At 57.2% G+C, this 27,144-nt stretch overlaps 2 protein-coding genes across 7 annotated transcripts; one reads left to right on the forward strand and one right to left on the reverse strand.

Moving 5' to 3' along the window:
* Positions 1 to 49: 49 nt before the first annotated feature.
* INPPL1 (inositol polyphosphate phosphatase like 1) lies at positions 50 to 15,851 on the forward strand. 3 transcript variants are annotated; one of them, XM_076002271.1, is made up of 29 exons: positions 50 to 143; positions 967 to 1,374; positions 4,436 to 4,499; positions 4,588 to 4,738; positions 4,922 to 5,042; positions 5,274 to 5,414; positions 5,654 to 5,747; positions 5,854 to 5,943; positions 6,132 to 6,230; positions 6,335 to 6,485; positions 6,579 to 6,685; positions 7,034 to 7,136; positions 7,219 to 7,415; positions 7,713 to 7,830; positions 9,038 to 9,134; positions 9,363 to 9,501; positions 9,612 to 9,711; positions 9,810 to 9,898; positions 10,176 to 10,257; positions 10,390 to 10,479; positions 11,000 to 11,113; positions 11,254 to 11,342; positions 11,809 to 11,896; positions 11,990 to 12,145; positions 12,395 to 12,473; positions 12,575 to 12,715; positions 13,871 to 14,543; positions 14,800 to 14,933; positions 15,038 to 15,851. In XM_076002271.1, exons 2-29 carry the CDS (start codon positions 1,178 to 1,180, stop codon positions 15,126 to 15,128), a joined length of 3,795 nt encoding a protein of 1,264 aa, XP_075858386.1. In that variant the 5' UTR covers positions 50 to 143; positions 967 to 1,177; the 3' UTR covers positions 15,129 to 15,851. The 3 variants fall into 3 exon arrangements, with proteins under 3 accessions (XP_075858386.1, XP_075858388.1, XP_075858387.1); XM_076002272.1 differs by lacking the exon at positions 50 to 143 and adding an exon at positions 275 to 400; XM_076002273.1 differs by lacking the exon at positions 14,800 to 14,933.
* PHOX2A (paired like homeobox 2A) lies at positions 15,823 to 20,492 on the reverse strand. Of its 4 annotated transcripts, none has more exons than XM_012745116.3 (3): positions 20,098 to 20,492; positions 17,869 to 18,056; positions 15,823 to 16,949 (listed from the first exon to the last, which is right to left on the reverse strand). In XM_012745116.3, the coding sequence occupies exons 1-3, from the start codon at positions 20,312 to 20,314 to the stop codon at positions 16,500 to 16,502; spliced, it is 855 nt and encodes a 284-aa protein (XP_012600570.1). In that variant the 5' UTR covers positions 20,315 to 20,492; the 3' UTR covers positions 15,823 to 16,499. The 4 variants fall into 4 exon arrangements, with proteins under 4 accessions (XP_012600570.1, XP_075858390.1, XP_075858389.1 ...); XM_076002275.1 differs by having other exon boundaries at positions 16,500 to 16,972; positions 17,868 to 18,056; positions 20,098 to 20,314; XM_076002274.1 differs by having other exon boundaries at positions 16,500 to 17,038; positions 17,865 to 18,056; positions 20,098 to 20,314.
* Between the last annotated feature and the right edge of the window lie 6,652 nt (positions 20,493 to 27,144).

Raw genomic sequence — 27,144 nt, forward strand, 5'->3', positions numbered from 1 at the left:
CCCCCGGCCCGGGGAGCGCGGGGGCGGGGCGGCGGGCGGGGCGGAAGGCGGGGGCTGCGGCGGCGGCGGATGGCCATCTTAAGTGGCCGCCGAGAGCCCAGGGCCGCTTCCCCGGGGACCCGGGCGCCGGAGCAGCCCCGGAGGTGGGGGTCTGCATGGGGCGGCCGGGGCTCTGAGGAGAGGCGGGGACCGGGGGGTTTGAGGGAACTTTCTTCTGGACGGGCAGGGGGAGCCTGCTCGTCTCGGACTGCTGCACCCCTCCGGGCCCGGCCCGCGAGCGTAGGGGGTGGTGCCAGGGAACTTGGCCGAGAGGGGGAAGGGCTCTGCCGGGCAAGGAGGGACTGCGGGACTGTGCGTGAGGGGCGTCAGGACATTGGACTTCGTCTGCCGTGTGTGGGAGGTCGGGACTCCGTGGAGGGGATTCCCTGGTGGGATTTGTCAGGGCACAGACCCGGTGGAGTTGGGGGTTCAGATCTAAGAGGGGTGGGTTTCACCGTAGTTGGGGGTCCTGCCCGCGTGGATGGAGGGGAGAGGAGGAGGGAAGGTCCGTCCTGGATCCTTCCCGGGGTGGGGGAAGCCGGATCCAGCGGGGCTGTACGGGGCCGAGTGGAAAGTGTGGAATAAGACCTCTGTGGGGTTAGGGGTCATATCATTGAGAGTATTGACGAGGGCTGGATTCCGCAGGGGGCGCCGGGACCGCGAAGTGTTGGGGCGCAGGATGCGGGGACTTGGACTTTGGAGGGGGCTTGGGGCTTGGCTCTCTCCGGATTGGTGGTGGGAGGCAGGATCGTTGCGGGGTTTGAAGGTGCCTGGCCGAATGTGGGGCATCATCCCCGGGGGAAGAGGTTGGGGGCAGGGGCGGTCGGGCCGTGGGCCGAGCGGAGGGGGAGGGGGCCGCCGCCCGGCGCTGCGCTGCGTCCCGCCCCTCCCCCGCCACCTCTGAACAAACTTTTCTTTCTCTTCAAGTTGAGGCCGGCGCTGCAGGCGGCGGCGGCGGCGGCTGCGCGGCGAACCAGGCGGCCTGCACGGCAGAGCGCGGAGCCCCGATCCCCGGCTCTGTCCAGCCCACGGATCCTCGGGCCCGGCGCCCGGGCCCGGCCCCAGCCTCAGCCCCGAGTGTCCCGGGGCCGATGGCGTGGGGCGGCGGGTGCGGGCGGCGCTGAGCCCTGCGCGGGCCATGGCCTCGGCGTGCGGGGCGCCGGGCCCGGGGGGCGCGGGGCTCGGGGGCGCGCTGGGCAGCCTGGCCCCCGCCTGGTACCACCGTGACCTGAGCCGTGCTGCCGCGGAGGAGCTGCTGGCCCGGGCTGGCCGCGATGGCAGCTTCCTGGTCCGAGACAGTGAGAGTGTGGCGGGGGCCTTCGCACTCTGTGTCCTGTGAGTGGAGCTGGCTGGCGGGGAGACGGCACGGAGTTCTGTGGGGAGGGCCCGGGTTGGGGTGACTTTCGGGTTGGGGTGACTGCCGGTCAGAGGCCAGCCCCGCCTCCACCCCCAGAGTAGGGGCCTTGGCTTTATCCTGGGGCTGAGGAAGGATGCAGGGGGGCACTTCCTTCCTGCTGTGTCTGGGGGCACTTTAGGGGGCCTTGAGGGCAGAGGATGTGGGGTTCTGCAGCCCAGGCCGGTAGTGATGGGGGAAAATGCAGGCAGATCCCCTCAGACATGCTTCAGGTAGAAGAGATGCAAGCTCGAGGACGTGCTCCACCGAGCGTGCAGTTCTGTTTGTGTAGGGATTGAGTGTGAGTGGTGGGTAGGGGCAGGAGTTGGACAGAGGGACTGATGGGGTGTGTGAGGAAGGCTCCTTTCTGTGCTCTTGGTTTCTGCCTAGCTGTGTATGGCTAGCAGCAGCGATGTGGGTGGTTGGTGAGAGGAAGGCTTGGGGAGACAGGGATGAGGCTGTACTGGACCATACCATTATGTCATGAATCAATAAGAGAGTGAATGTGGCTTGGCTCTGGGCTTGAGCCCTAGTTATCTGGCTGCTTTAGCCCTGAGCTATGAGTGCTGAGAGTAGAACTAGGCTTGGCACTTCCTTGAGTAGTTTGGGTCCTGTGGTTGTACCTGTCACCTGTGTGTGTGGTGTTGGTGTTGGGGTGAGTTAGCACTCTCAGTTTTGCAGTCTTCACCCTGACCTGTCCCCTGCCTTGCAGTCTGACTCTGGTTGGGCTTCTGTGGGCCTCTGGAGTGGGCAGTAGTGGGTGGGAGTCTGTAAGGGGCTGCTGTGTTTAGATATAGTTATGTTCTTCCCTACTTCTGAGAGCCCCCTCCTAAGCCCCTAGCCCTCTGTCCCCTCCTCACCCCTTTTTCTCCTGACATCTTTGGGGAGTACATTGGCCTAAACTAGGGGAGACATTTTTTTTTGGAGACAGAGTCTCACTTTTGTTGCCCAGGCTAGAGTGCCGTGGTGTCAGCCTAGCTCACAACAACCTCAAACTCCTGGGCTCAAGCAATCCTCCTGCCTCAGCCTCCCAAGTAGCTAGGACTATAGGCATGTGCCACCATGCCTGGCTAATTTTTTCTATGTATTTTTAGTTGTCCAATTAATTTCTTTCTATTTTTAGTAGAGACAGGGTCTTGCTCTTGTTCAGGCTGATTTCGAACAACTGACCTTGAGCGATCCTCCCGCCTCAGCCTCCCAGAGTGCTAGGATTATAGGCATGAGCCACCGCGCCTGGCCATGGGGAGACATTTTTGGTTGTCATAACTAGGATGGTGCTGTTGGCGTCTGGTAGGTAGAAGTCAGGGGTGCTGCTAAACATTCTCCAGTGCACAGGACAGTCCCCATAACAAAAAAGTATGCAATCCAAAATGTCAGTAGTACAGAGGTTGAGAAATTCTGTCCTAGGCAGTTGACCTGCTGAGGAAGGGCCCCTGTAAGTCTCAGTTGATGCCTCAAGTCTGAGGCCCAGTAGGGGGAGACTGATTCAGGACACACAGGCGCATGAATATCCTGGGAGCCCTGCCTCCCAGCCCTCTAATTAGGGAGGGGAAGGAGGCAGGTGCTAGGTCAGCTGCTGAGTGGGAGGGGGACAGCTGGGGCCTGTGTCTGGGTGAGGAGCATTATTGTCCAGGAGAGGGAGAATCCTGGCTCAATTGCCAGGGGGAGGGTATGAATGGGGTGAGGGGTCTGTCTATATGTGGGGGCTTCAGCTTTGCATCTCAGAAGTCTGGGGGTAAGGAGCAGAAATAGGCCATTTCTTAGATTTGCCAAGTAAACATACACTTGCTTACCTGTGTGTACACCCGGATGCACATGGATAGCATTCGAGACACACCCCTGGCCCAACAGGCACTGGCAATCTGACCAGCAGGCAAATGGGCATATGGAGCCTCGCCTCTGCCATGCTTTAAACTCTCAGCTCTGCTTTTTACTTGCTCTGTGACCTTAAGCAAATCACTTTTCCACTTTGAGCCTTAGTTTCTTCAGCTGGGGAATGGGGATAATAATAATATCTGCTTCAGAATGTGAGAATTAAATGAGATATATACATGCTGATTGCCCAGCTTGTCACAGAGTCGGAATTCAGTTAATGGTATGCTATTGTTATATACACAGATTCATAGTCCACAAACTAACATGCCAGTCACACACATATCTACCTGCATAAGCAGCAGGAGAGCCCCTAAGCCCTTACTTAGGGGAGGGGATGGCCCTGTGGCCCAGGTGTGGGGTCTCCTCAAATAGGCATTTGGTCCTCTTTGGTAGCAATACCCCTGTCCTGCCCAACACACTCAGGCCTAGGTGACTCCTTGGGGAGGTGGACCTTCCATCCCCCACCAAGCGTGTGCCTGGCTCAGCTGTCACCTGCTCAGCTGTTGCTGCCGTCTGTCAGCACCCTTGGCTTGGGGCTTCTAGAGGCCCAGGTCTCCCATGGGAGCCCCTTTGGGTCATCTGAATTTCCTAGTGTCTGGGGAAGAGGGGAAAGCCTAGGATGATGCCACACTCCCCCTAGGAAAGCCATACTCCCTGGCAAAACTATCCTGTGCACACCCAACTCCAGCAGAGCCAGCTGCTACTGTAAACACAGGAGGTGCACACGCACGTTAGCGCGCTGCCCGTGTGTGCAAACAGAGGCTAACCAGGCTTCTGAGGACTCCTATGCTGGCGGGGGGCCCAGACTGGTACCACAGCCCGGAGGGGCTGTTTAGACAGCTGTAGAGGCCACAAAAGAGCTGCCTGTTGCTTCCCGGGCCCTGTGGTGGGTGTGGAGTCTATGTAGGTCTTGGGGGGCGGGTGTTCTGGTCATTCCTGCTCTTGCTGGCAACACTAGGAGGGTGGAAGTGGACTGGACCCGTCATTAACCCTGTGTAGTCTGGGAAAGTGGTTTTAGGAAACCAAGCTGAGGAGGCTGGGGGATTGAACCTGGTGGCAGGAGGGGGTGCTTTGGGGCTTAGACCCCAGCCTAGGGGGTGACAGATTCCACCCCTTCCTTCTCATCAGGTATCAGAAGCATGTACACACATATCGAATTCTGCCTGATGGAGAAGACTTCTTGGCTGTGCAGGTAGGAGGGTGGGCCCCTGACCCTGACCTTGACCCAGCCTAGGGCACCCCTGCTGGCTGACCCTTCCTCCCACACTTGCTGCCCACAGACCTCGCAGGGTGTGCCAGTGCGCCGCTTCCAGACCCTGGGCGAGCTCATCGGCTTGTACACCCAGCCCAACCAGGGCCTCGTGTGCGCCCTGCTGCTGCCTGTAGAGGGGGAGCGAGAGCCAGACCCGCCGGACGACCGCGACGCCTCAGGTGCTGCTCCGTGCAGTGTGCCCATCCCTTCCTCCCGCCGCCCTGGCTCTACCTGCCGCTTCCTGTCCCCCACTGCCCAACCCTTTACCCCTTTCCACGGAAGTCACTGGCAGCCGTGGCATGCCCCATGCTCCCCTGAGGGCAGGAGGCCCAAACTGTTGCCCCACTGGCCGCTGTCCACAGATGGGGAGGATGAGAAGCCCCCGCTGCCCCCGCGCTCCGGCTCCACCAGCATTTCTGCCCCAGCGGGGCCCAGCAGCCCCCCGCCAGCCTCCGAGACCCCTACAACTCCAGCTGCTGAGAGGTGAGACCCCACCCCGTCCACTTTGTCCTCAAAGAACTGTTTCCCTACCAAAGGTGGGGAGACCTCTTAAGCCCCCCGCAGGAACCCTCATCCCATCTCAGCCCAGAGGCAGATACCCTGATCCATCCCGTTCTGATTGGCACTAGTACTGTCCTCCCTGGGGGTGGGGTGAGTGAGGGTCCTGGGACAGGTAAGCAGGACCTCCACTGACCTTTTAACCCCTCCCTGAAGTGCTCCCAATGGGCTGAGCACCGTGTCACACGAGTACCTGAAGGGTAGCTACGGGCTGGACCTGGAGGCTGTGCGGAGCGGAGCCAGCAACCTGCCCCATCTCACCCGCACCCTCGCCACCTCCTGCCGGAGGTTGCACAGGTATCTGGGACATCCACCCCAGGCACTATACCCGTACCTCTGACCTGTCCCTTATCCACTCCCCTGCTGCATAGATGCCTGATCTCTGACCCTGAACGGCAAACTAGCCCTTGCCTCCTGACTTTTCCTCACCTGTCCCCTTGTATCCGAGTGGTGAAGACAGAGGCTATACGTTCAGAGCCCCCTTCCCTATACTTAGGTCAGGGTGGGGAGTTCTTCTGACCTGATGTCTCCCCTAGTGAGGTGGATAAGGTCCTGTCAGGCCTGGAGATCCTGTCCAAGGTGTTCGACCAGCAGAGCTCGCCCATGGTGACCCGCCTTTTGCAGCAGCAGGTGGGACTGTAGGGAGACCTCTGGGAGGTGGGTTCGTTGTCCGGGGCTGGGTGGGGGGCTCCTGCTTAGGGGACTCATGTGCAGGCCTCATTCTTTCTCCCCCTAGAACCTGCCACAGACTGGGGAGCAGGAACTAGAGAGCCTGGTGCTGAAGCTGTCCGTGCTAAAGGACTTCCTGTCCGGCATCCAGAAGAAGGTGGCCTGGCTCCTGACCTCTGACCCCTGACCCCCGCCCACCCCCCGCTTGCTGACCACTATGACTGGCCTAGTACTGATCTCAACCCTGAAGCTACAGCTTAACAATGACCCCAACATCAGTCATGCCCGCCACCGCTTTAGCCCTCCATGTGTCCCCTGACTGCACCCTGCCCTTGCCCCCTCCAGGCCCTGAAGGCCCTACAGGACATGAGCTCCACGGCACCCCCGGCTCCGCTGCAGCCGTCCACACGTAAGGCCAAGACCATCCCTGTGCAGGCCTTTGAGGTACGTGGCAGGTGGGGCCTCAGGGGCACAGGGACGTCGGAGGTGAAGGGGATGCTGCCTGCCTCAAGGTCTCGTCAGCAGCCGTCCTACCTCCTGGCCTGCAGGTGAAGCTGGATGTGACCCTGGGTGACCTGACCAAGATCGGGAAGTCACAGAAGTTCACGCTGAGCGTGGACGTGGAGGGCGGGCGGCTGGTGCTGCTGCGGAGACAGCGGGACTCTCAGGAGGACTGGACGACCTTCACGCACGACCGCAGTGAGCCAGGGCTAGACCTGGGGGGGCGGGGCGCCAAGGCGGAGCCCCCAGCCGAGGGGCACAGACCTGTGTGACCCATCCTCCATTTCCTAGTCCGCCAGCTCATCAAGTCCCAGCGTGTCCAGAATAAGCTGGGCGTCGTGTTTGAGAAGGAGAAGGACCGGACCCAGCGCAAGGACTTCATCTTCGTCAGCGCTCGGGTGAGCGGCAGGCTGGGCCAGGCCGCTGGGGGATGCATGGGTCCCTAGATGGGTGTGTCCCATTGCTCGGGAAGAGAGGGAACATGTGATGTAGGCATGTCATCCCTCCTGGCGGGGTGGGTCTGGCAGGGTGGAGGATGTGTTGAGAATGGGTGGCCTGAGGATGGATTCACATATTCACTCGAACATTTACCAGCACCCATCACACGCTGGAGCAGTGAGTAGGTGGTAGTGAACCTGTCAGGCACGACCTCCCCTCGCAGTACTTGCTATCTAGCAGGGTATCTCTGGTGGCGGGGGGTGGGGGTCCTGGCTGCCTACCTGCCCCTGACTGGCTGCTGTCCCCAGAAGCGGGAGGCCTTCTGCCAGCTGCTGCAGCTCATGAAGAACAAGCACTCTAAGCAGGACGAGCCCGACATGATCTCTGTCTTCATAGGCACCTGGAACATGGGTCAGGCCCGGGCTGGGGCTGGGTGGGAGAGAGGGATGGCCCCAGGGCCTAGGCCTGACACCCCACTTCCCCTTCACTTCAGGAAGTGTGCCACCTCCGAAAAACGTGACATCCTGGTTCACATCCAAGGGTCTGGGTAAGATCCTGGATGAGGTCACTGTGACCATACCCCATGACATCTATGTCTTTGGGACCCAGGAGAACTCAGTGGGCGACCGTGAGTGGCTGGACCTGCTGCGCGGGGGTCTCAAGGAGCTCACGGATCTGGATTACCGTCCGGTGAGAGGGGTCATCTTGTGCAGGCCCCTGTCCTCACATACTACCCTCAAACTATCCTGTTTGACTTCATGGGCGACCATGGCTTGACTGACTTTCCCTCTGGAACCTGGGCGTATCCTCTGAGAGATCTACCCTGAGTCCTTCATGCCATGGGAGGGACCGTTTGTCTCTGGTCCCTCGGGAAGAGGGGTAGCAGACCTTACCCTGGGGTGGCCAGAACAGTCTATACCGTAGGCCGGGAGGCAATGCAGACAGTGGGTGCCCCAAGGCAGGGGTGACCCTGCACCTTCTACCCAGATTGCCATGCAGTCACTGTGGAACATCAAGGTGGCTGTGCTGGTCAAGCCAGAGCATGAGAACCGCATCAGCCATGTCAGTACGTCCAGTGTGAAGACTGGCATTGCCAACACCCTGGGTAAGCAGGGCAGGCTGTGGAGGGTGGTGGGATCCCTCTGCCCATGTCTACTGCTTCCTCTCCAGTGGAGCTTCCACTTTCAGGTGCCTTGTATATAAGGCACTCTGAACTTTGAAAAGCATATTCAGGGCCAGGTGCATTGGCTCACGCCTGTAATCCTAACACTCTGGGAGGCCAAGGTGGGAGGATTGCTTGAGGTTAGGAGTTCAAGACCAGTCTGAGCCAAGAGCGAGACCCCCGTCTCTACTAAAATTAGAAAAAATTAGGTATGGTGGTGAGTGCCTATAGTCCCAGCTACTCAGGAGGCTGAGGCAGGAGGATCGCTTGAGCCAGGAGTTTGAGGTTGCTGTGAGCTAGGCACTCTAGCCTGGGCAACAGATCAGGACTCTATCTCAAAAAAAGGAAAAGCATATTCACATTCTAAATCTCTTCTAGCCCCACCAGGAAGGCAAAGCTAGGACACTTACCCCTTTTCAGAGACGATAAAACTCAAACCCAGGCTGGGCGCGGTGGCTCACTCCTGTAATCCTAGCACTCTGGGAGGGCAAGGCGGGTGGATTGCTCAAGGTCAGGAGTTTGAAACCAGCCTGAGCAAGAGCGAGACCCTGTCTCTACTATAAATAGAAAGAAATTAATTGGCCAACTAATATGTATAGAAAAAATTAGCCAGGCATAGTGGCGCATGCCTGTAGTCCCAGCTACTCGGGAGGCTGAGGCAGGAGGATTGCTTGAGCCCAGGAGTTTGAGGTTGCTGTGAGCTAGGCTGATGCCATGGCATTCACTCTAGCCTGGGCAACATGGTGAGACTCTGTCTGTAAAAAAAACAAACAAAAAATAACTCAAACCCAGAGTGGTTGAGTGACCTGTCCAAGGCCACACAGCAAGTAAGAGGTGGAGCCAGGCCCAGTGCCCAGGCTGCCTGGCTTGCTCCCCCAGACAGAGTCTGCCCAGGATCTGCAGGGCCTTTCAGCTTCACCCTTGGGATCTCCTGTGATCTCCAAGGGCTCTTCTCACACACATCAGCCAACTCGGGCCATCCAGATGGACCATGTGTACACCATGGGGTCCCCCAAGAAGGTGTGGGTTTGTGTTCAGGGGCCTGCCTGCCTCATAGAATCCAGGGGGCAAGTAGGGAGGATCCTTTCACTGCTGCTTTGGGAATCCTCTGAGGGTGACCCAGGCCTTCCTCTCTTGCTTGCCCTGACAGGGAACAAGGGAGCTGTGGGCGTCTCCTTCATGTTCAATGGCACCTCATTTGGCTTTGTGAATTGTCATCTCACCTCGGGAAATGAGAAGACCGCTCGGTGAGGGGGTCCCTTTACACCCATCCCCTTTTCACCTGAGACCTCTTACTTCTCCCACGTCCCAGTGCCCAGCCCTTCTACAACCATGTCCTCAGAGGGCCCCTTCCCCTCCCTTATCCCAACTCAAGATCCTCTGTCCCTGACCCTGACCTGACCCCAGAGACTTCTTATATTTCTGCCTATCCCTGACTCCTGACCCTGGGGACCTCTTCCAACCCCTCGCCATAGGCGGAACCAGAACTACCTGGACATTCTGCGGCTGCTCTCGCTGGGCGACCGGCAGCTCAGTGCCTTTGACATCTCTCTGCGTTTCACTCACCTCTTCTGGTTTGGGGACCTCAACTACCGCCTGGACATGGATATCCAGGTGTGAGCAGGGCCCTGCTGGTGGCTGAAGGGAGGCTGGGGGCCAGAAGGGCTGTCATCCTGGCTCTGGTGCAGGAGGAATGTCTCCAGCCTGTGTGTCCCCCACCTCAGGAGATCCTGAACTACATCAGCAGGAAGGAGTTTGAGCCCCTGCTTAGGGTGGACCAGCTCAACTTGGAGCGGGAGAAGCACAAGGTCTTCCTTCGATTCAGTGAGTGTGGGCCTGGCAGGTGGTCTCTGAGGGCTGGGGGGCTTGCGGTATATCTGGATTTCAGGGCCCTGAACCCCACCTGCCCCTACTTTCCTTAGGTGAGGAGGAGATCTCCTTTCCACCCACCTACCGTTATGAGCGGGGTTCCCGGGACACATATGCCTGGCACAAGCAGAAGCCAACTGGGGTGAGCCAAGAACGACATAGGCCTTGGGGGCCCCCAGGCCTGCAGTGAATCAGGAGTGGTGGGAGGTCAGGGATCTGGGCCTCTGTAGTCACCACTCCAGCCACCATGGGCCCTCAGAGGCCTTCAGGTAATCTTGGCGTTGTAAGGATCCCAGGAGGGAGGTGGCTGCTGGGGCCCAGTGTAACAGAAGTGCGGGGATGCCCCAGTTCTGGGGTGGGGCTCTTGCCGAGCAGTCTCCAGCTGTCTGCCCTGACCATGCTGCCAACCCCTGTCCCAGGTCCGGACCAACGTGCCCTCATGGTGTGACCGGATTCTGTGGAAATCCTATCCCGAAACTCACATCATCTGCAATTCCTATGGTGAGAAGCCTCCTGGACAGGGTGATGGAAGATCCGGGTGGTCACCATCCAGACTCTGCCCTAACTTTGGGAGGGGGGAGCAGAGAGTAGGGACGTTCCTTCTGAGCCCCCATTCCTATCCCCCCTGCCCAGGTTGCACTGATGACATCGTCACCAGCGACCACTCCCCTGTATTTGGGACATTTGAGGTTGGAGTTACCTCTCAGTTTATCTCCAAGAAAGGTGACAGTCCTGGATGTTCTTGTGGAAGATAGTATACATCTGGGTGGGGCCAGGTGTATATAAGGATGTGTGTAGGTTTGATTCTGCATAAGCGTGTGTGTGTTTGGGTGTGTGTACACATGAGTGCAGGAGTGTTTCTGAAAATGTGTGTGAGGTTGTCTGTTTACCTGGACTGTCATGAGGTGTGTGCCCATGAGTGTGTGTGTATATGCGTAAGTGTACACATATCTGTCTGTGTCTGCTTGGGTCACATACATGCCACTGAGTGTGCCTGGAGGGGTGACAGGTTGTTTAGGGGTAAGGCCATAGGCATTCTGGTCCCCAGCTCCCTTTTCTATGGGGTTTTCATCCTTGGGTTGTCTCTTTGGTCCAGTGTCTGGGCTTGGGGCTGGGGAGGCCCCTGCTGGCCTTGCCTTCTGCTCGGCCACAGCCCCAGGGGTGGCCCTCTGTGTCCCGTTCCTCTTATGATCTTCCCGTGCCCTCTTAGCCCTCCTATCTGCCCTCCTTGCATACCCCTCAGGGCTCTCGAAGACTTCGGACCAGGCCTACATTGAGTTTGAGAGCATCGAGGCCATTGTGAAGACAGCCAGCCGCACCAAGTTCTTCATTGAGTTCTACTCCACCTGCCTGGAGGGTCAGAGGCGGGGCCCCGGGCTGGATGTGGGCCAAGGGCGATGGGAGGCCAGGAGGTGTCCAGAGCAGCCAGCCTCCTGCTTAGGGGGAGTGGAAGCCCAGAGGTGGTACTCAGTTGGGTGTCCCCCGTCCCTACTCCAGAGTACAAGAAGAGCTTCGAGAATGATGCGCAGAGCAGTGACAACATCAACTTCCTCAAAGTGCAGTGGTCCTCCCGCCAGCTGCCCACGGTGAGGCTGTGGGGAGGGCCCGGGCGTGTGAGTGAAGGTGCAAAAGAGCATGTTGAGGAGTTTGCGTGGGCGGGAGGGTGGGGCTGGCAGACCTCCTGTGCATGTGTGTGTGCATGTGTGTGTTTGGCTGGGCATGAGTGAGGATAGGGGTATCTGCTTTATTTGGGAGTGTGGAACCACATTGCAGTTTGTTCATTCATTCAGCAAATACCTCTTGAGCCTTTACTAAATGTCAGGTTCTGTTTTGGCCACTGGGGACACAGAAAATTAATTAATTACATTGATGCTAAGTGGTGAAGGCCCACGCACGGCTGTGTCTTCTTCATTAAGGGTTTGGGATCTTTCCTTAAGAGTTGAGTGTGAGTGAGCCAGGAGGGTATGGGGTCATTGGTGTCAAGGCAGCACGTGGGAGGGGCAAGAGGTGGGGGTTGGGCTTTGCTCCTCACTGGGCCTATCCCCTTCCCAGCTCAAGCCAATTCTGGCTGACATCGAGTACCTGCAGGACCAGCACCTCCTGCTCACAGTCAAGTCCATGGACGGCTACGAATCCTATGGTGAGGGGTAAGGGAAGTTGAGGAGTTATAGGAAGTCAGGTAGGGTCCTAGAATGGCTTGGCAATTTGCTGGTCTGTCCCATCTGTCCCTCAGGAGAGTGTGTGGTCGCACTTAAGTCCATGATTGGCAGCACGGCCCAGCAGTTCCTGACCTTCCTGTCCCACCGAGGCGAGGAGACAGGCAACATCCGAGGCTCCATGAAGGTGCGGGTGCCCACAGAGCGCTTGGGCACCCGTGAGCGGCTCTACGGTGGGGGCTCCATTAGGAAGGGTGTGGGGCATGACATGGGGTGGTGTGGGCAGGTCTAGGAGGGGAGGACCCAGGGTGGGGCATAGTGGAATCCCTAGGCTACTTGGAGGGTCTGCAGCCACGGCTGGGGGTGGGCCTGCCCAGAGGAGTAGCTGAGAAGGGGCTGGCAGGCCCAGTAGGTGTCTGTGTCTGTGGGGTCCAGGAGCACAGGTCCCCTCTGAGTCTCCCTTCCCCACCCCCACCCCCCAGAGTGGATCAGCATTGACAAGGATGAGGCAGGAGCAAAGAGCAAAGCCCCCTCTGTGTCCCGAGGTAGCCAGGAGCCCAGGTGAGCTGGGGCTGTGTTGGATGTTACATGAAAGGGTCCCTGGGGCCTTCTGGTCAGCCTCACTTCATCCTTCATCTCTGCTCTCCCGTGCACCCTGGCAGGTCAGGGAGCCGCAAGCCAGCCTCCACAGAGGCCTCCTGCCCGCTGTCCAAGTTATTCGAAGAACCAGAGAAACCACCACCAACTGGGAGGCCCCCAGCCCCACCTCGAGCAGTTCCCCGGGAGGAGCCCTTGACCCCCAGGTGAGAGGAGGAACCTGCTGTCCCCCCCACCCCACAACTTTGTCCACTACCACGCTCCTGCTCTTAGGGCCAGCCTGGGGAGCATCTACTGTTTGGGCACCCTGCCACTCTGCGGATGGAGGTGCCGTGGCCCTGTGCCCGTGGCCACTCTGGCCAGCCAGGCCTCTGTTAGGTGTGGCTCTCTGAGTCAAAGGGAGCACAGTCAGCCTTTCCTCTAAATTCTGCCCTTAAAAGTGGAATTAGAAATTGTTTTTAAAACTGTTCCCTCCGTGTAAACAGACCTAGCTTGAGCCTTCTGTCTGGAAAAGGCATATGGCTCGGTACAGGATTTCCCAGGGTGCGTTCTGTGGAACTCTGTCCTACAAGAGGCCCCACTAGAAGTAGTTCGTGGTCAGATGAGTTTGGGAAATGCTTCTTGCTAGATTCTTTTCTTAGATATTCCCAGTGCACATTAGCATTAGCAAAAGCTCTGAGCATGTGGACAGGAAGGAAATCTCTTTTCAACTCTGTTTAATATAGTTTCCCAAACTTAATGGGCCAGGAAACTTTTTTTCCATGTAGTGACTATTAATGTCCTGGTGGACTAGTGTTCTGTGTGTCACACTTTGGGAAAGTGAGGCTTGCTTTCTAATTATATCCAATTGTCACTTGAACTTAAGAACTCCTGGGTACAATTTAGTGCTTTTTTTACTCATCTTCAGCTGTTAACCAGCTTACCTGGGTTTTATCCCCAGGATTGAGTAAAACCAACCTGAGTCCCTGAGTTCAATTCCTCAGTAGATCAACCTTGGCTGCCTCGAGAGGCTTTCCAAATCTGGCTGGTCGCTCTTTTTGGAGGCTGTACATGCCCTGTCATCTGGCACCTCTGTTGTCACCCATTTTCGCTCCGGTTTCAGTTACAAAGACATAAAAGATTTCAGAATCTTAGCAAGTGAGGCAAGAGAGTTTAGGGTTATTTATTCAAAGCCTCCCTTTTGTGACTTTAGAGATGAGGAAACCAAGGGTGGGAGAGGGCGAGTGATGTGTTCAAGGTCACAGGAAAAGTCTAGGACCAGGGGCCCTTGTCTTCTGACCCGTTCCTGCCCCGTTTTCCCTCCACTGTACCCATTGCCTCTGCCGTGGGTCCTGACTTAGTTACCCTGCTCCCAAACCCAGGTTGAAGCCAGAGGGGGCTCCTGAACTGGAAGGGGTGGCACCCCCCCCACCCAAGAACAGCTTCAATAACCCTGCCTACTACGTCCTTGAAGGGGTCCCACACCAGCTGCTGCCCCCGGAGCCACCCTCACCTGCCAGGGCCACTGTCCTACCTGCCACCAAGAACAAAGTGGCCATCACAGTGCCTGCTCCACAGCTTGGGCGCCACCAGCCCCCTCGTGTGGGAGAGGGGAGTTCATCAGATGAGGAGTCTGGGGGTACACTCCCCCCTCCAGACTTTCCACCCCCACCACTGCCAGACTCGGCCATCTTCCTACCCCCTAGCCTGGATCCTTTGCCAGGGCCAATAGTCCGGGGACGCAGTGGGGGTGAGGCTCGAGGCCCACCACCTCCCAAGGCCCATCCAAGGCCCCCACTGCCCCCCAGCCCTTCACCCACCAGCACCTTCCTGGGAGAAGTAGCCGGTGGAGATGACCGGTCCTGCTCAGTGCTGCAGATGGCCAAGACCCTGAGTGAGGTGGATTATGCTCCCGCTGGGCCTGGACGCTCAGCACTCCTCCCCAGCCCCCTGGAGCTGCAGCCACCCCGGGGACTGCCCTTGGACTATGGTCGGCCCCTCAGCTTCCCTCCACCCCGCATCCGAGAGAGCATTCAGGAGGACCTGGCGGAGGAGGTGTGTGGACTAGCGGAGGCTGGCTGTGTGTGCCTGCAGATTGTGCCTGCGCATGGACTGCGCTGTCTTTTCACTCCACCACGCTGCATTCACTGGTGTCCTCTCTGGCTTGAGATGGGCACTGGGGAGTTGGGGGATACATGAATCAGCCCCAGTCCTTGCCTCCCTTCCCCCAGAGCAGGTGGTAGAATGTGGCTGTCAGCAGGTGTTGGGAGGGCATCCTCAGTGTTCTCTCTGACACGCCCTGTTTCCTCAGGCTCCATGCCCGCAGGGCGGGCGGGCCAGCGGGCTGGGCGAGGCGGGCATGGGTGCCTGGCTGCGGGCCATCGGCTTGGAGCGCTATGAGGAGGGCCTGGTGCACAATGGCTGGGACGACCTGGAATTTCTCAGGTGGGGCGGGCCTGGAGGCGGCTGGGGTGGTTCAGGCCCCAGGGGCGGTGCTAGGAGCCCTCAGGAATTCCCAGCTTATCTCCTAGCCTCTTTTATTCCTGCAGTGACATCACCGAAGAGGACCTGGAGGAAGCTGGGGTGCAGGACCCGGCTCACAAGCGCCTCCTTCTGGACACCTTGCAGCTTAGCAAGTGATCTCGGAGACACCTCGAAGCTGCAAACAGTGCCTCTCCCCACCCTAGGAAGGCCCAGCTATCGCCCTGGGGTTGGAAAGTTCTATGGGGCGGGGCAGTACCTCCCTGCCTATTTATTGGGGATCTGCTTTCCCCACTCCCAATCACTTGGCATGCCCTAGAGTCTCCTGCCCCGCCCCTTGAGGGGCCAGGGCTGCAGGAGGTCCGTTGCCATGGTTACCAAGGACCCTGATTACTCCAGTGCTGTCCTCTTTTTCTGGATCCCCCCAACCCCAAGGGTGTCCATGGGGGTCCAGCTGGGTACGTCTGGGCCCCCCACTTTCAGCGCTGTTTTTGCTGCCCTCTGCAGGGCCTGAACTACAAGGGGAGGAGTTCTGCTATGACCTCCCCAAACCCCACGCCAGGGGGTGTCCGTCCGGAAATGAAGGAATAGCCCTCGGAGTGGGCTAGGGTTTATTTAAGCTTTTCTGTGTGGGTTTTGGGAGGGAGGGCATCTTAATATTATTGGGGTCGTTGGGGTGGGCAGGATATTGGCCATAAAGTGCCAGTTTGCTTAGTTCTTACCGTCTTCTGGTCTATACTGCCCTGCACTGGGGCTGCAGTGGCTGGGGGTGGGGTTGTTCTTGTAACCGGGGACAGGGTTCTTGCAGGCAGCCTATCCCCACCTTGGGCACTCAGAAGGGTTGCCGGTGTGATGTCTTCAATAAATTAAGTTTTATTTGAATTGAGCAAAACTCACCTCAATAAATTACAAGTTTTTCAAGAAAAGAAACAAAAAAAAACAGGAAAAAGAAAACTCTGTCCCATTCCCCAGGCAGCCCCACCACTCCTCTAACAGGTTCACCCTCTGTGCCAGACGGCTAGGGATGGGAGGGGACACGCAAGGGATGAATTCAGTGGCACCTTTCAGGCCGCTGACAATCCCAGTGAGGACCAGCCTTTGCATGGGGTGTGGATGGGCCCAAGGGGTGGAGCAGTGGGCACTTACGGTCACCAGGGTAAGGAGTGACCCAGCCAGCTGTAGAGCCAGGAAATGGGGCCACACCACTCCTCGAGGATCTCACGGTTGGGCATTGTTAAGGACAGGTGATATTTGATCCCGTATCCAAAGAAGGCCAGGCTAGAAGGGGGCTCTTGGCTCTCCTGGAGTGGGGGTCCTGGTGAAAAGTATTCCACTCTACTGGGTGGGGGTGGGTTAGGACGTGGCCCTGACTTGGTCTCCAAGGCTGGGGAGGGCGCAACTAGGGGTCACTGTGGGCAGTGGGGACGGATGGGTCTTCCAGGCTGGCGGCGGGGAACAGGAGGGACTGTCAGGTCCTGGAAGGGCTGGGACGTCTCTGGGGCAAGGCTCAGAGCCTCCAGAGGCCAGCGGCTAGAAGAGATTGGTTTTCAGGGCGGGGCCGGGCTTCCGGTGAAAGGAGGACAGAACTCCGGAGAAGGGCCCGGGCCCGGGCTCCGCTGGCTGCCAGGCCTTAAGTAGTTCGGCTGCGCCCGCGCCAGGCCCGCCGCCCCCACCGCCCGCCACGCCAGCCCACAACGCGCCCTTGAGCGGCTGTGCTCCGGGACCCGGCCCGGGGCCGGAGCCCAGGGCAGCAGGCAGCGGGCTGGGGCTCAGGCGCGGGCTAGCCAGACCCGGCGCGGGTGGCGGCGGCAGCGATGCGGTGCTGTCTGGCGTGGGGCTGCACGTGGACTCCTTGGAGTCGTCGTCCTCGGACGAGCAGCGCGCCTCGCCCTTTTTGGCGCCCGCCGGACCCGCCGCGCCCTTGGCGCTGGCCGCGCGCTCCTGTTTGCGGAACTTGGCCCGGCGGTTCTGGAACCAGACCTGCGGGCACAGAGGCCAGTCAGTCCCGACCAGCGTCAGAGAACGCACGGGGTTAGTCCGGGGCCGCAAGGCGCGGGTGAGACCGCCGTCTGGGAAGAACCAGCCTGGATTATTACAGGTCCGAGTGGCCCACGGCCTTCCCAGACTCCCGGCCTGTTGCCCTATGTGCTCTCCTCCACTGGCCCCTTCCTCCAGATCCCAAGGGATCCACTCGCCCGCGGATCCCAGTATTCTTGGTCTCCTGGAGGGAACTCTGGTTTCTGCTCTCCTCACCCTAAGCCCTGCCCCCAATCTCCTCTTTTAGGAAGCTCGGGACTTCCCGCCTGGAGCGTCCCAGGGCTGCGGAGAGGGGGTTAGGGCGCCAGGGAAATCTTTTGTCCAAGGCCTCCAGTCAAGGCGGGCCAGCTGAACATCTGTATGCGGATTTGTACAGACAGACAACGGAGTCCACCTTGACCCTGCTCTCTTCGGCCGCGTGCCTGACCCAAGCTCAAGCTGCCCAGCCCCAGGGTTTTCACAGCTGCAGCCTGGGGAGGGGACCCGAAGGTGCTGTCTGGCCTGCTCCCACTCCTCCAAGGTTGGCCCAGAGGTCACCTGGGGCTCCCTCTCTACCAATTCCACCCCTATCCTGGCTTCTTAAGGCTTCTGAATGTCCTGCTGTAGGAAGGAGACCTGAAATCAGGGAATCGACGATGGCAGGGCAGGTAGCATGAAACTAAACAGATCGGTCTCCGGAAGGTTTCCAAGTCCTGGCTCCGCTGCCTCCTCTGGCTGCGCAACCATCCCCGGACTGTGCCCTGGCCCTGATCCCCGCTCTAGGCTGCAGTTGCCTGTGTCTGCTCCCCACACGTCGCGCACTAACTTTGCACATCCCCTTCCGTGCGCGCACACTCCCTTACACACACGTGCATACACGCACCTGCACGCGAGCCTCAGTGAGGTCGATCTTGAGCGCCAGCTCCTCGCGCGTGTAAATGTCGGGGTAGTGGGTCTCGGCGAAGACGCGCTCCAGCTCCTTGAGCTGCGCGCTCGTGAACGTGGTGCGGATGCGCCGCTGCTTGCGCTTCTCATGCAGGCCCGACGGCTCCGGGAAGAACTTGTAGGGCACTACGGGTGTGTGCAGGAGGGCGAGGGCAACGAGGGTGGGGAAGAATGAGATGCCAAGCTCAGCCCGCTGTGTCCTGCTCCAGGGGAATCGCGCACCACCCACATCCCTAGCCTGGGCCCTCGGCTTGGTCCTCAAAACCCAGAGCCAGGCGTCCTCAGTATTGCTCAGGGAGCCGACAGGGATAAAGGCGGACCAGACCGGGATCTGGGAGACCTGGGGCCCAAGAGCCGCCGCGAGGAAACCAGAATCCGATCCTCCGGCCAGAGCCCCCTCCACCCCGCCATGTTCCTTCCCCCTCCCCCTCTTCCACCCTCCCTTCCTACAAGCCACTCGGTGTTTCTGCCTCAGCCCGTCTGCCCGCCTGGCTTCAGGTCCTGCTCTGTCCACCCTAGCCCTGGATGTCTGTCAGGTCTCAACAGCGCTGCTCCTCTCCCCACCAGCTAGCCGTGGTCTTGGCTCTGCCACTGAGACTGTCCTGCCGGCTCTACTTCCAGCCCTGCCACAGGCTCTCTGCTGAGTATAGATATGGCCCCTCTACCTGTCCACCTCTCTCCTTCCCAGGCCTCATTTCCTCAGCCCTGGCTCACGTCCCTGGTCCCTATTTTCCTCCAGGTGCCCTCTTTTCTCTTCCTCATTTTCCTCCATCTGAATCTCTCTTTGACTTTCCCCTTCTGGGCCACTCCTCTTTGTGTCCATTGAGAAGGGTTCTTATTTCTCCCCACCCAAGTTCCTCCATCTTCTCTTTGCCCCTCTTCTCCCAGAGTCCTATCTCCCCTGTTCTCTTCCTATACCCACCCCAGTCTCCACTGCCCCACAGGCAGTGCTGCTGACACCATCTCCCCATGCCTGTCTAGGTCTTTATATTCTCTACGGGTCCCCAATCTCGACCTTTGTCCCCTCATCCCCTAATCCTTGTCTCCAACACCCCATTCCTATTCCTGTCTTTCTCATTTCTATTTCCCATCTTCTTTGGTCCCCATCACCTGATTCTTATCTCTATCTCCCCAACCTTGGGTCCCTATTTCTCCCAGGGTCTCCAGTCTTCCCATCTCTGCTCCCATCTCTCTGCACCTTATCCCCATTTGCCTAGTCTCAGAACGCTGTGTCCCTGGAGCCCGTCTCCTCATTTCCAGTCCCCATCTCCCCAATCCCTATCCTCACCCAGCCCTGGGTGCCCAATCTGCCAACACTGTTCCAGTCTCTGGCCTCATCCTCCAAATCCAGGGACTTGTCCCCCCACCACCCCCCTCCTCGACCCCAGGCCTCAGTTCGCTACTTGGGTCCGGGGTGGTCTTCCCATGAGGGAAGGAGATAAGGAGTTGGGTGGGGCAGGCTAGGACTCTAATCTGAAAGATGGGGATGACTGAAGAGGCTCGGTGAGGTTGAGGGTTCGGACAGGGACTTGGATCAAAGAGATGGGGGCAGGACTGCAGGACTTTAGCTGGGAGAGTCTACAGGGGAATGGGGAGATGAAAGTGGCTTAATGACTCGGGTCCCCTTTTATGCGGGCTACGGAAACTGGATTTGGTGGCACAGAAGGGTTTGGGCCCAAGCGGGATGGGTCCAAGATAGGGCGGGAGGGGCCTAATGGCGCCAGGGCTCTAGGAAGGTTCCCATCTGGGGCGGCGCAGCTGCCTGCAGGGGTCTTTGCTAGGGGTTACCCATCACCAGGGACAGGGGTGATAAGGATGGGGGTCTGACTGGACTGAGCCTGGTGTCTCTTTCAAGGATACAGGGTTTGGAGAGGTTTGGTGGTCAGTCTTTGCAGGTGGGGCGGGGAGGGCCTCGAGAGGGGCCCGGGATCTAGTGCCTTGACCCCGAAGAGCACGGGATGGAGATTTGGCAGCGGGAGAAAAGGAACGCGAGGGATGACAGGGTAAGGCTCATCCCTGCTGAGGGGAATCCCTCGTATTACTGGGGATCTCTCGGGTCGTTGGAGGGTCTGGCCAGGGAAGGATGGGGACGGCTGCATTCACTTGCCGAGTGGGGCCGGGGGTTCCGTAGGATTTGGAGGGAGGGTTGGGCCCGGGCTGCGCTCACCTGCCGAGTAGGGCGCGGGTTGGTGGTCGCGTAGGGCGCCAAGCGCGCAGTTGGAGGAGCCGAGCGCGGGGCAGGGCGGCCCTGCCGCGGGGAAGGCGGGCCGCAGGGGGCTGTATTGGAAGCCGCCAGGCTGGCTGCAGGCGCCGAAGTCGCCGTAGGCGGACGCCTCCATGGCAGCCACGCACGAGTCGTACGAATTGAGGTAGGAGTAGTCCATCGGCCCGGGGGGCGGGGGCGGGGGCCGGGCCAGGCCGGGTCGGGGTCGCGGGCCGGGTCCGGGTGGAGGTCGGGATGGAGGTTCTAGCGCCAGGCACCGAGGACCCGAGGCCGACTCTGAGCGCCTGAGAGTCCGCCCGCCCCGTCGCGACCACACTCTGCCCGGGTGCAACGCAAGTGCAGCCCGGCCGGCCCGCGCGCCTTTTAACGCGCAAGACCCCGTGGAGGGGGCGGGGCGGGGCGAGCTCCGCGGGGGCGGGGCCTGGGCGGCCCAGACCCCGCCCCCAGCTACCCCGACCCCAGCCCCAAAGGGTCCCTGCCGTCCTCTTAGGGCTCTCGAGGTGCGGGGCAGGGATGCGCAGGACTCCATCCCCAGAGTCCCCATCCTGTCCCAGTGCGGACCAGACCTTGCGTCCCTACACATCGTGCGAGGCAGGAGGGTCCCGACCCCTTTCCCGGGCCTCCCCACCTGCGGCCCCGCGGAAGGGAAGGCAGGCAGGCCCGGCGGCGCTCGTGTGAACAAGTTAATTCAATTTGCCCGGCTAACCGAGTTATTCCGATTCGGCCCCTCAGCCCCGCCCCCAACGAGGTCCCTTCCCAGCGGAGACAGCTGAGGCGGCGCAGGAAGGGGGATGGAGACGAGGACAGGGAAGAGATGGAGCCTGGGACGGGGCAGGGAGGGGACGTGGATACAGAGAGGAGACGCAGGGAGCGGAGGGGACAGACACGGTGATGGAGACAGGGACAAGGGAGACTGAGGTACGGAGATGGAGACAGGATGAACATGAGAGAAAGACGTGTGGAGACGGGGACAAGGCAGAGATAGAGAAAGAGACAAGGATAAGAGAGACAGGAAAGATGGGGACAGAGGGGCGCGGAGGTAAAGAGTGAGACAGGCATGGAGACAGAAGGGGTCGGGATGAGACGTGGGCTGCAACAGGGATTGCGAACGGGAGACTGCGAGAGAGATGCGACAGGCACAGAGGAACCGTCTCAGAGGGACACGGCCAGGGACAGTCACAACGGAGGGGCAGAGGCGAGGGGGAGAGAAAGAGCCTCCGAGAGCTGAGGCCCCCGAGCCGGAGCGCACAGGACGCCGAGGGACTTGAGGGGCGCTGGGGGCGGCCCTGCGCGGGGCTGCTGAAGGGGAAGGTCGCGGAGCCGAGGTCCCGCTATCCCAACTTGTCCTGAAGGCCGCACGACCCTGCGCTTCAGGGCCTGGCCTGCGCCTCCCCTCCCCAGTTCCCTCGGCTCAGTCCTCCTCCCCGCCGGGCCGGGTGTGACCCCGGGCACAGTATCCGTGTGATGGATGTCAGGAAGGAAGAGTAACACAGTGACCCTTTGCTCTTCTTCAGTTTCTCACCCCTCTCCTCCAGAGGCTCCTTTCTTCTCCAGGAGAACCACCTAGCTCAGTCTGCACCTGGCAAGACAAGTCCCTGCACAGATTCGGGCACCAGCTCTCCATTCTGCGGGACAACGGGACACACTGGGGCTCCTCACCAGCAGAAGGGAACAGAGAGCTCCTCCGCGGCTGCCGCGCACCCGGTGCGGTGGGCAGCTTCCCGCCCTGCCCCGGCCTTCGCCACCGGCAGCGCGGCGGTCCCGCCGACCCGGAGGCCGGGACCCAAGGAGAAGCCAGGGGAGGGCACGTCTTTGTTAGCAGCCAGTCCTTGGGGGTGGAGAGAAGGACTCCTGGAATTCTCTCCCCTAAGTGTGTCCCACAGGCGAGGCACACCCCTCCTCAGGTAATCCCCTTTCCTGGCCATTCATTCTGCGCTTCGCACCGGGACACCCACCCCAATTTCCGCAACTACTCCCCGCCAGGGGGGTTCTTTGAGGCATTTGCTCAATATACCTTTTACTAAAAAAATTTTTTTTATCGTAGTAAAATACACGTAATGCAAAACCACCTTAACCATTTTAAATGTGCAGTTCAGTGGTATTAAATACACTCATAATGTTGTGCAGCCATCACCACCACCCATCTCTGTCTTTTCCTCTTGTAAAATCAAAACTCTGTGCCCATTAAACAACTCCCCATTCCCCGTCTTCCCAGCCCTTAGCCACCACCATTCTACTTTCTGTCTCTATTGTCTTAACAATTCTAAGTGCCTCATAGAAGTGGAATCATGCAGTATTTGCCTTTTTTGTGACAGGCTTATTTCACTTAGTACAATGTCCTCAAGGTCCATCCATGTTGTAACATGTGTCAGAATTTCCTTCCTTTTTAAGGCTGAGTAATATCCCATTATATGGCTATACCCCTGGGTTGTGTCCACACTTGAGCTGCTGTGAATAGTGCTGCTATGACAAATGACTCTTTAAGACCCTGCTTTCAATTCTATTGGGTATACACCCAGAAATAGAATTGCTGGATCATATGGTAATTCTTTTTTTTTTTTTGAGATAGAATCTCACTCTGTTGCCCGGGCTAGAGTGCCGTGCCATCAGCCTAGCTCACAGCAACCTCAAACTCCTGGGCTCAAGAAATCCTGCTGCCTCAGCCTCCAGAGTAGCTGGGACTACAGGCATGTGCCACCATGCCCAGCTAATTTTTTCTATATATATTAGTTGGCCAATTAATTTCTTTCTATTTATAGTAGAGACAGGGTCTCACTCTTGCTCAGGCTGATTTCGAACTCCTGACCCCAAGCAATCCACCTACCTCGGCCTCCCAGAGAGCTAGGATTACAGGCGTGGGCCACCGCACCTGGCCTCTATTTTTATCTTCGAGGAACTGCCGTACTGTTTTTCCCAGAGGCGGTGCCATTTTACATTCCCACCAACAGTGCACATATATTCCGATTTCTACACATCCTCGCCAACATTTGTTACTTTCTGTTCTTCTCAAAGGATCTTTTAGGTCTAAACTTCTAGAGCGTAAGACCTCAACTGCTTCAAAAAGTTCTCCCTACTGTTGTGTGAGATGCACCTCTCCCCCTCCACACATCCTCTACAGGGAGCCCACGGGATCTCAGAACTGGAAGATCAGATGGGGCCACCGTTCTCCTTAGACCTGCCATGGCTGTCACCGTTGAGATCAAATCCAAGCTCCCACCAGCCTACCGTGTTCTAGGTGCCAGCACTCCAGCCTGCCTCCCCTCATCTTGGCTTTCCTTCTAGCCCTCATGTACTCATCTTTTTGTTCAGAACTGTTCTCCCTGGCTAGAATGCTCGCTCCAATCCCCACCCTCCCACCCTACCCCTACCTGTGCAAACAAACAAACAAACAAAACAAAACAACTCTACCCAAACCTGGTTGCCTCCTATTTATCCACTGGGTCTCAATTTGGACATCGTTGCTTCTTGGAAGTTGTCTCTGACACCCCTAGATGAGGCTGGATAGCCCTGTTCTGTCCCATACCGCCCTCTCTTCTGGTTACTCAAGTCACTCTGCTGAAGTGTTTGCAATAAAGTGCAAGGTTTTAGGGCAGAACTGTGTCTTCTCCCCAGGCCTACCACAGTGCCTAGCCCATTACTCAGCCAACACCTCACATGTCCTCCCCTGCTTGTCGAATAAATGAATTAGGCTAAACTGAAATCTGCCCTTGCTTCCAGGGAAGGAATCCTCATGCTCCCAGGGAGGGAATCCTCAGGCCCACTCCTACTCTGCACTCTCTAAAGAGGGATCCTCCTACCTGCCTCATTCCCCCACTCCCTAGAGACAGGAAACTTCCTCCCCCCTGGGTCAACCTCTGCCTGGAAGAAAGTGCTTCCTCATCTGAGGAATTTGTAGGTGGCCATATCCCTTCTCCAGTGAGGAAGCTGACCAGCAGTAGAAGCAACTAAAGCTTGCACGCAGGGACAATCAGAGATCCAGGGGAGGCAAAGAGGCTCAAGGCTGCCTAAGTCCTGGTTCCAGTCGTCTCAGAGATCATGATCCAGCTGTCATTTCTACAGTTTGGTCTTGGAGGCAATTAATTCCCTCCCGTCTAAACCAGGCGTCCTCAAACTACGGCCCTCGGGCCACATGCATGTGTTTTTGCCCATTTGTTTTTTTACTTCAAAATAAGCAATGTGCAGTGTGCATAGGAAGTTGTTCATAGTTTTTTTAAACTATAGTCCGGCCCTATAGTCTGGACAGTGAACTGACCGACTCCCTGTTTAAAAAGTTTGAGGATCCTTGGTCTAAACTTTTGGTTGGGCTTCTTCACTTGAAACCAAGAGTTCTGATCAGTACTATCTCTAAAGGCTTGAAAATTTTATAGGTAATTGATCAAATGGTAGTGGTGATTAGAAGTTCTACTAAAAAGTGCATGTTGCAGGTTTAGCTGGGCGGAAGCTGGCCTTTATGCTCAGGACTGTGCTTCCTCTTTCTGCAGGCAGCCATTCGCACCTGCTGATTGGCATAGGAGCTGAGAAGCGTCTTGAGAAAGCACTTTAAACCTTGACCACTATTGGGTTCAGACAGGTCTTTCAGATGATGCAGGTGAGGGAACTTTGGAAGACAGGCTGCCCGTGTGTGTGTGTGTGTGTGTGTGTGTGTGTGTGTGTGTGTGTGTGTGTGAGAGAGAGAGAAAGAGAGAGAGAGGAATGGGGGTAGGCAGTGGGCTTCCTGAGGACTCACCATAAAAGAAGAAGGGGACAGGCAGAGTTGGATGGACTCTGCAAGATCTCACAACAGAGAGATAGTGGCCGAGAGTCTGATGTGGGGAGCTCATCCTGGCTGAGACCTCCCACCTCTCCCCCGAAAATCTGTGTACTCCTGGGGAAATTAAAAATTCTCTGGCATGAAATGCTGTCACAGCAATCTTGCCACGAAGCCTCTTTGCTGAGCATAATGGCTTCACTGCCATGAGTGATGACAAATTCTGGAGCCTGATTGCAGGGTTCCAGCTCTGGCTCTGCCACTGCCAAGCTGTGCGACTTAAGGTAAGTTATTCAACCTTTCTTTGCCTCAGTTTTCTTATTTGTAAACTGGTTAATTGAATGATTAGATGAATTAAAACATATCAAGTGTTTGAATAGTGCTTGGCCCATTAAGTCAATCAGCTACTACTACCACCACCGCCACAACCCCTTCTCCTTCTTACCAAGTGACTGAGTACCACAAGACTGACACACCCAGACTAGACTCTGGTCAGGCTCCTCTGATTTGTTACTCCTGATGCTTGGATATATAATCTAGACATGGGCCCCTGTCTTTGTACCAAGGCATCACCTCCACCTGCAAGATTTCAAAGATATCAGGACCCTGCAGAGTTACCCAGCTTGACCTCTTCATTTTTTGCAGATAAAGAGACCAAGGCCCAGAAAGGGGCCTTGTAGGAAGAGTAAAAGCAAAAACAGTGGGAGTGTGCTAGGGTGGGAGGATTCCCCTACAGAGGGAGCAGCATGCAAAAAGGAACCTGGGGTCTTGCATAGTGGGGACTGCCCTGTGTCTTCTGCTCTGGTCTCAGCTCTGACACTAACTTACTCTGTGAGCCTGGGCAGGGGAAGTGCCATGAGAATGGATGAGGAAGGATCCATGCCCTGGAGGACTCTTGCTGCCAGTGGTCACTTAGAGAGTGGTAGCCTGGGGATTCCCAAGTACCACCACCTTATTCCCACTTCTATGAGCAACCACTGACCTTAGCCTCCCCTCAGAACTCTGGGCAAGGATCTTCTGGGCTCAGAGTACGGCCACCACACTGGTTTATTACTCCAGGGCACTCCTTGTCAGTCCTCCTGTCCTGTGCGGGGAGCATGGATCATGGAGCAGGGGCTCCTCCCTACCATTGAGATGCATCTTTTCACCCTCTAAAGCAACTTCTTTGGTGTCATCATTGTACAATCATGATGGGAAGCCAAGCTTGATCAGACATGCCAGTCTAACTTAGAAAATAAGTTATGAGATTTATCTGTTAGTAAAAAGTTAATGCATTGTCTGGTCCTGTTTAAGGACTAGAACTCCTATCACTCCCATTTATCTCCCAACTCCATAAGCAGCCTTCTCCCAAACTCCTATTCTCTCCTGCTGTGACTATCAGGTCCAGAGAGCGCTGGAGGAAAACACATTTACTGGATATTGTCTCGACCTTTGTATCACAACTCACAGTCTTTTGCTCCTTCTTCTGTTATGGCGACAATACTTGACTATTCTCTTCCCACCTGTGTCTTTGGCCACCCAGTCTTGCTCTAATTTCCGTTTTTGTTTTTAGCTTCTTTAGGCCTTTCCATGGTCCCAGTTGGCCAGTCATCAAAAATCCCTGAGGAAAGATCTTAATCCAGTTCCACAAACATTTTTTGAGTGTCTGATCCATGATGGACCCTCATGAGGCACTGGACGCATAGGGATAAACTAACCCCCAATGCTTTCTGTAAGGATTTCCCAGTCTGGTAGGCACAAGGGAACTTAATAGGGTGGAGGGATTTCTCCTTCAAATGTTTTATTTGTGCAAGAAAAGGGCACATAGACGTTTTGTTGACTCTTAAAAAGAGGAAGAAAAAAATGTGTGACCCTACCAGCCATGCATACATTGACAAGCTTATCCAGGTTATTGTGCATGAAAAGGGACCTACCTAAGGGCTGCCATAGGGAACATCTATGGGTGGTCAGCCCAGCACTGCTCTATCCTAGTGAACAGTCACCTCCATCCACATGGCTACCTAGGGACCATTGCTCTTGCATAATCACTCCTTTAATCATAATTGGTTTAGGTGTGGACCCTTGTCAAAGATGGGTCAATAAAACCCTTCCTCAGCAATTTTTCTTATTTGAACTTAAAAATAAGCCATTCTTTTTTGGTCTGAGAAGGGCACAGGTTGAAAAAAAAATAATTATTTTAAAAATAAAAATAATAAAAAATAAAATAAATGAGGGGAGGGGGGAAAGGGAATTTATTGAAACCT

Source organism: Microcebus murinus, chromosome 4 (assembly GCF_040939455.1).
Source record: "Microcebus murinus isolate Inina chromosome 4, M.murinus_Inina_mat1.0, whole genome shotgun sequence".
Classification (NCBI taxonomy): Eukaryota; Metazoa; Chordata; class Mammalia; order Primates; family Cheirogaleidae; genus Microcebus; species Microcebus murinus.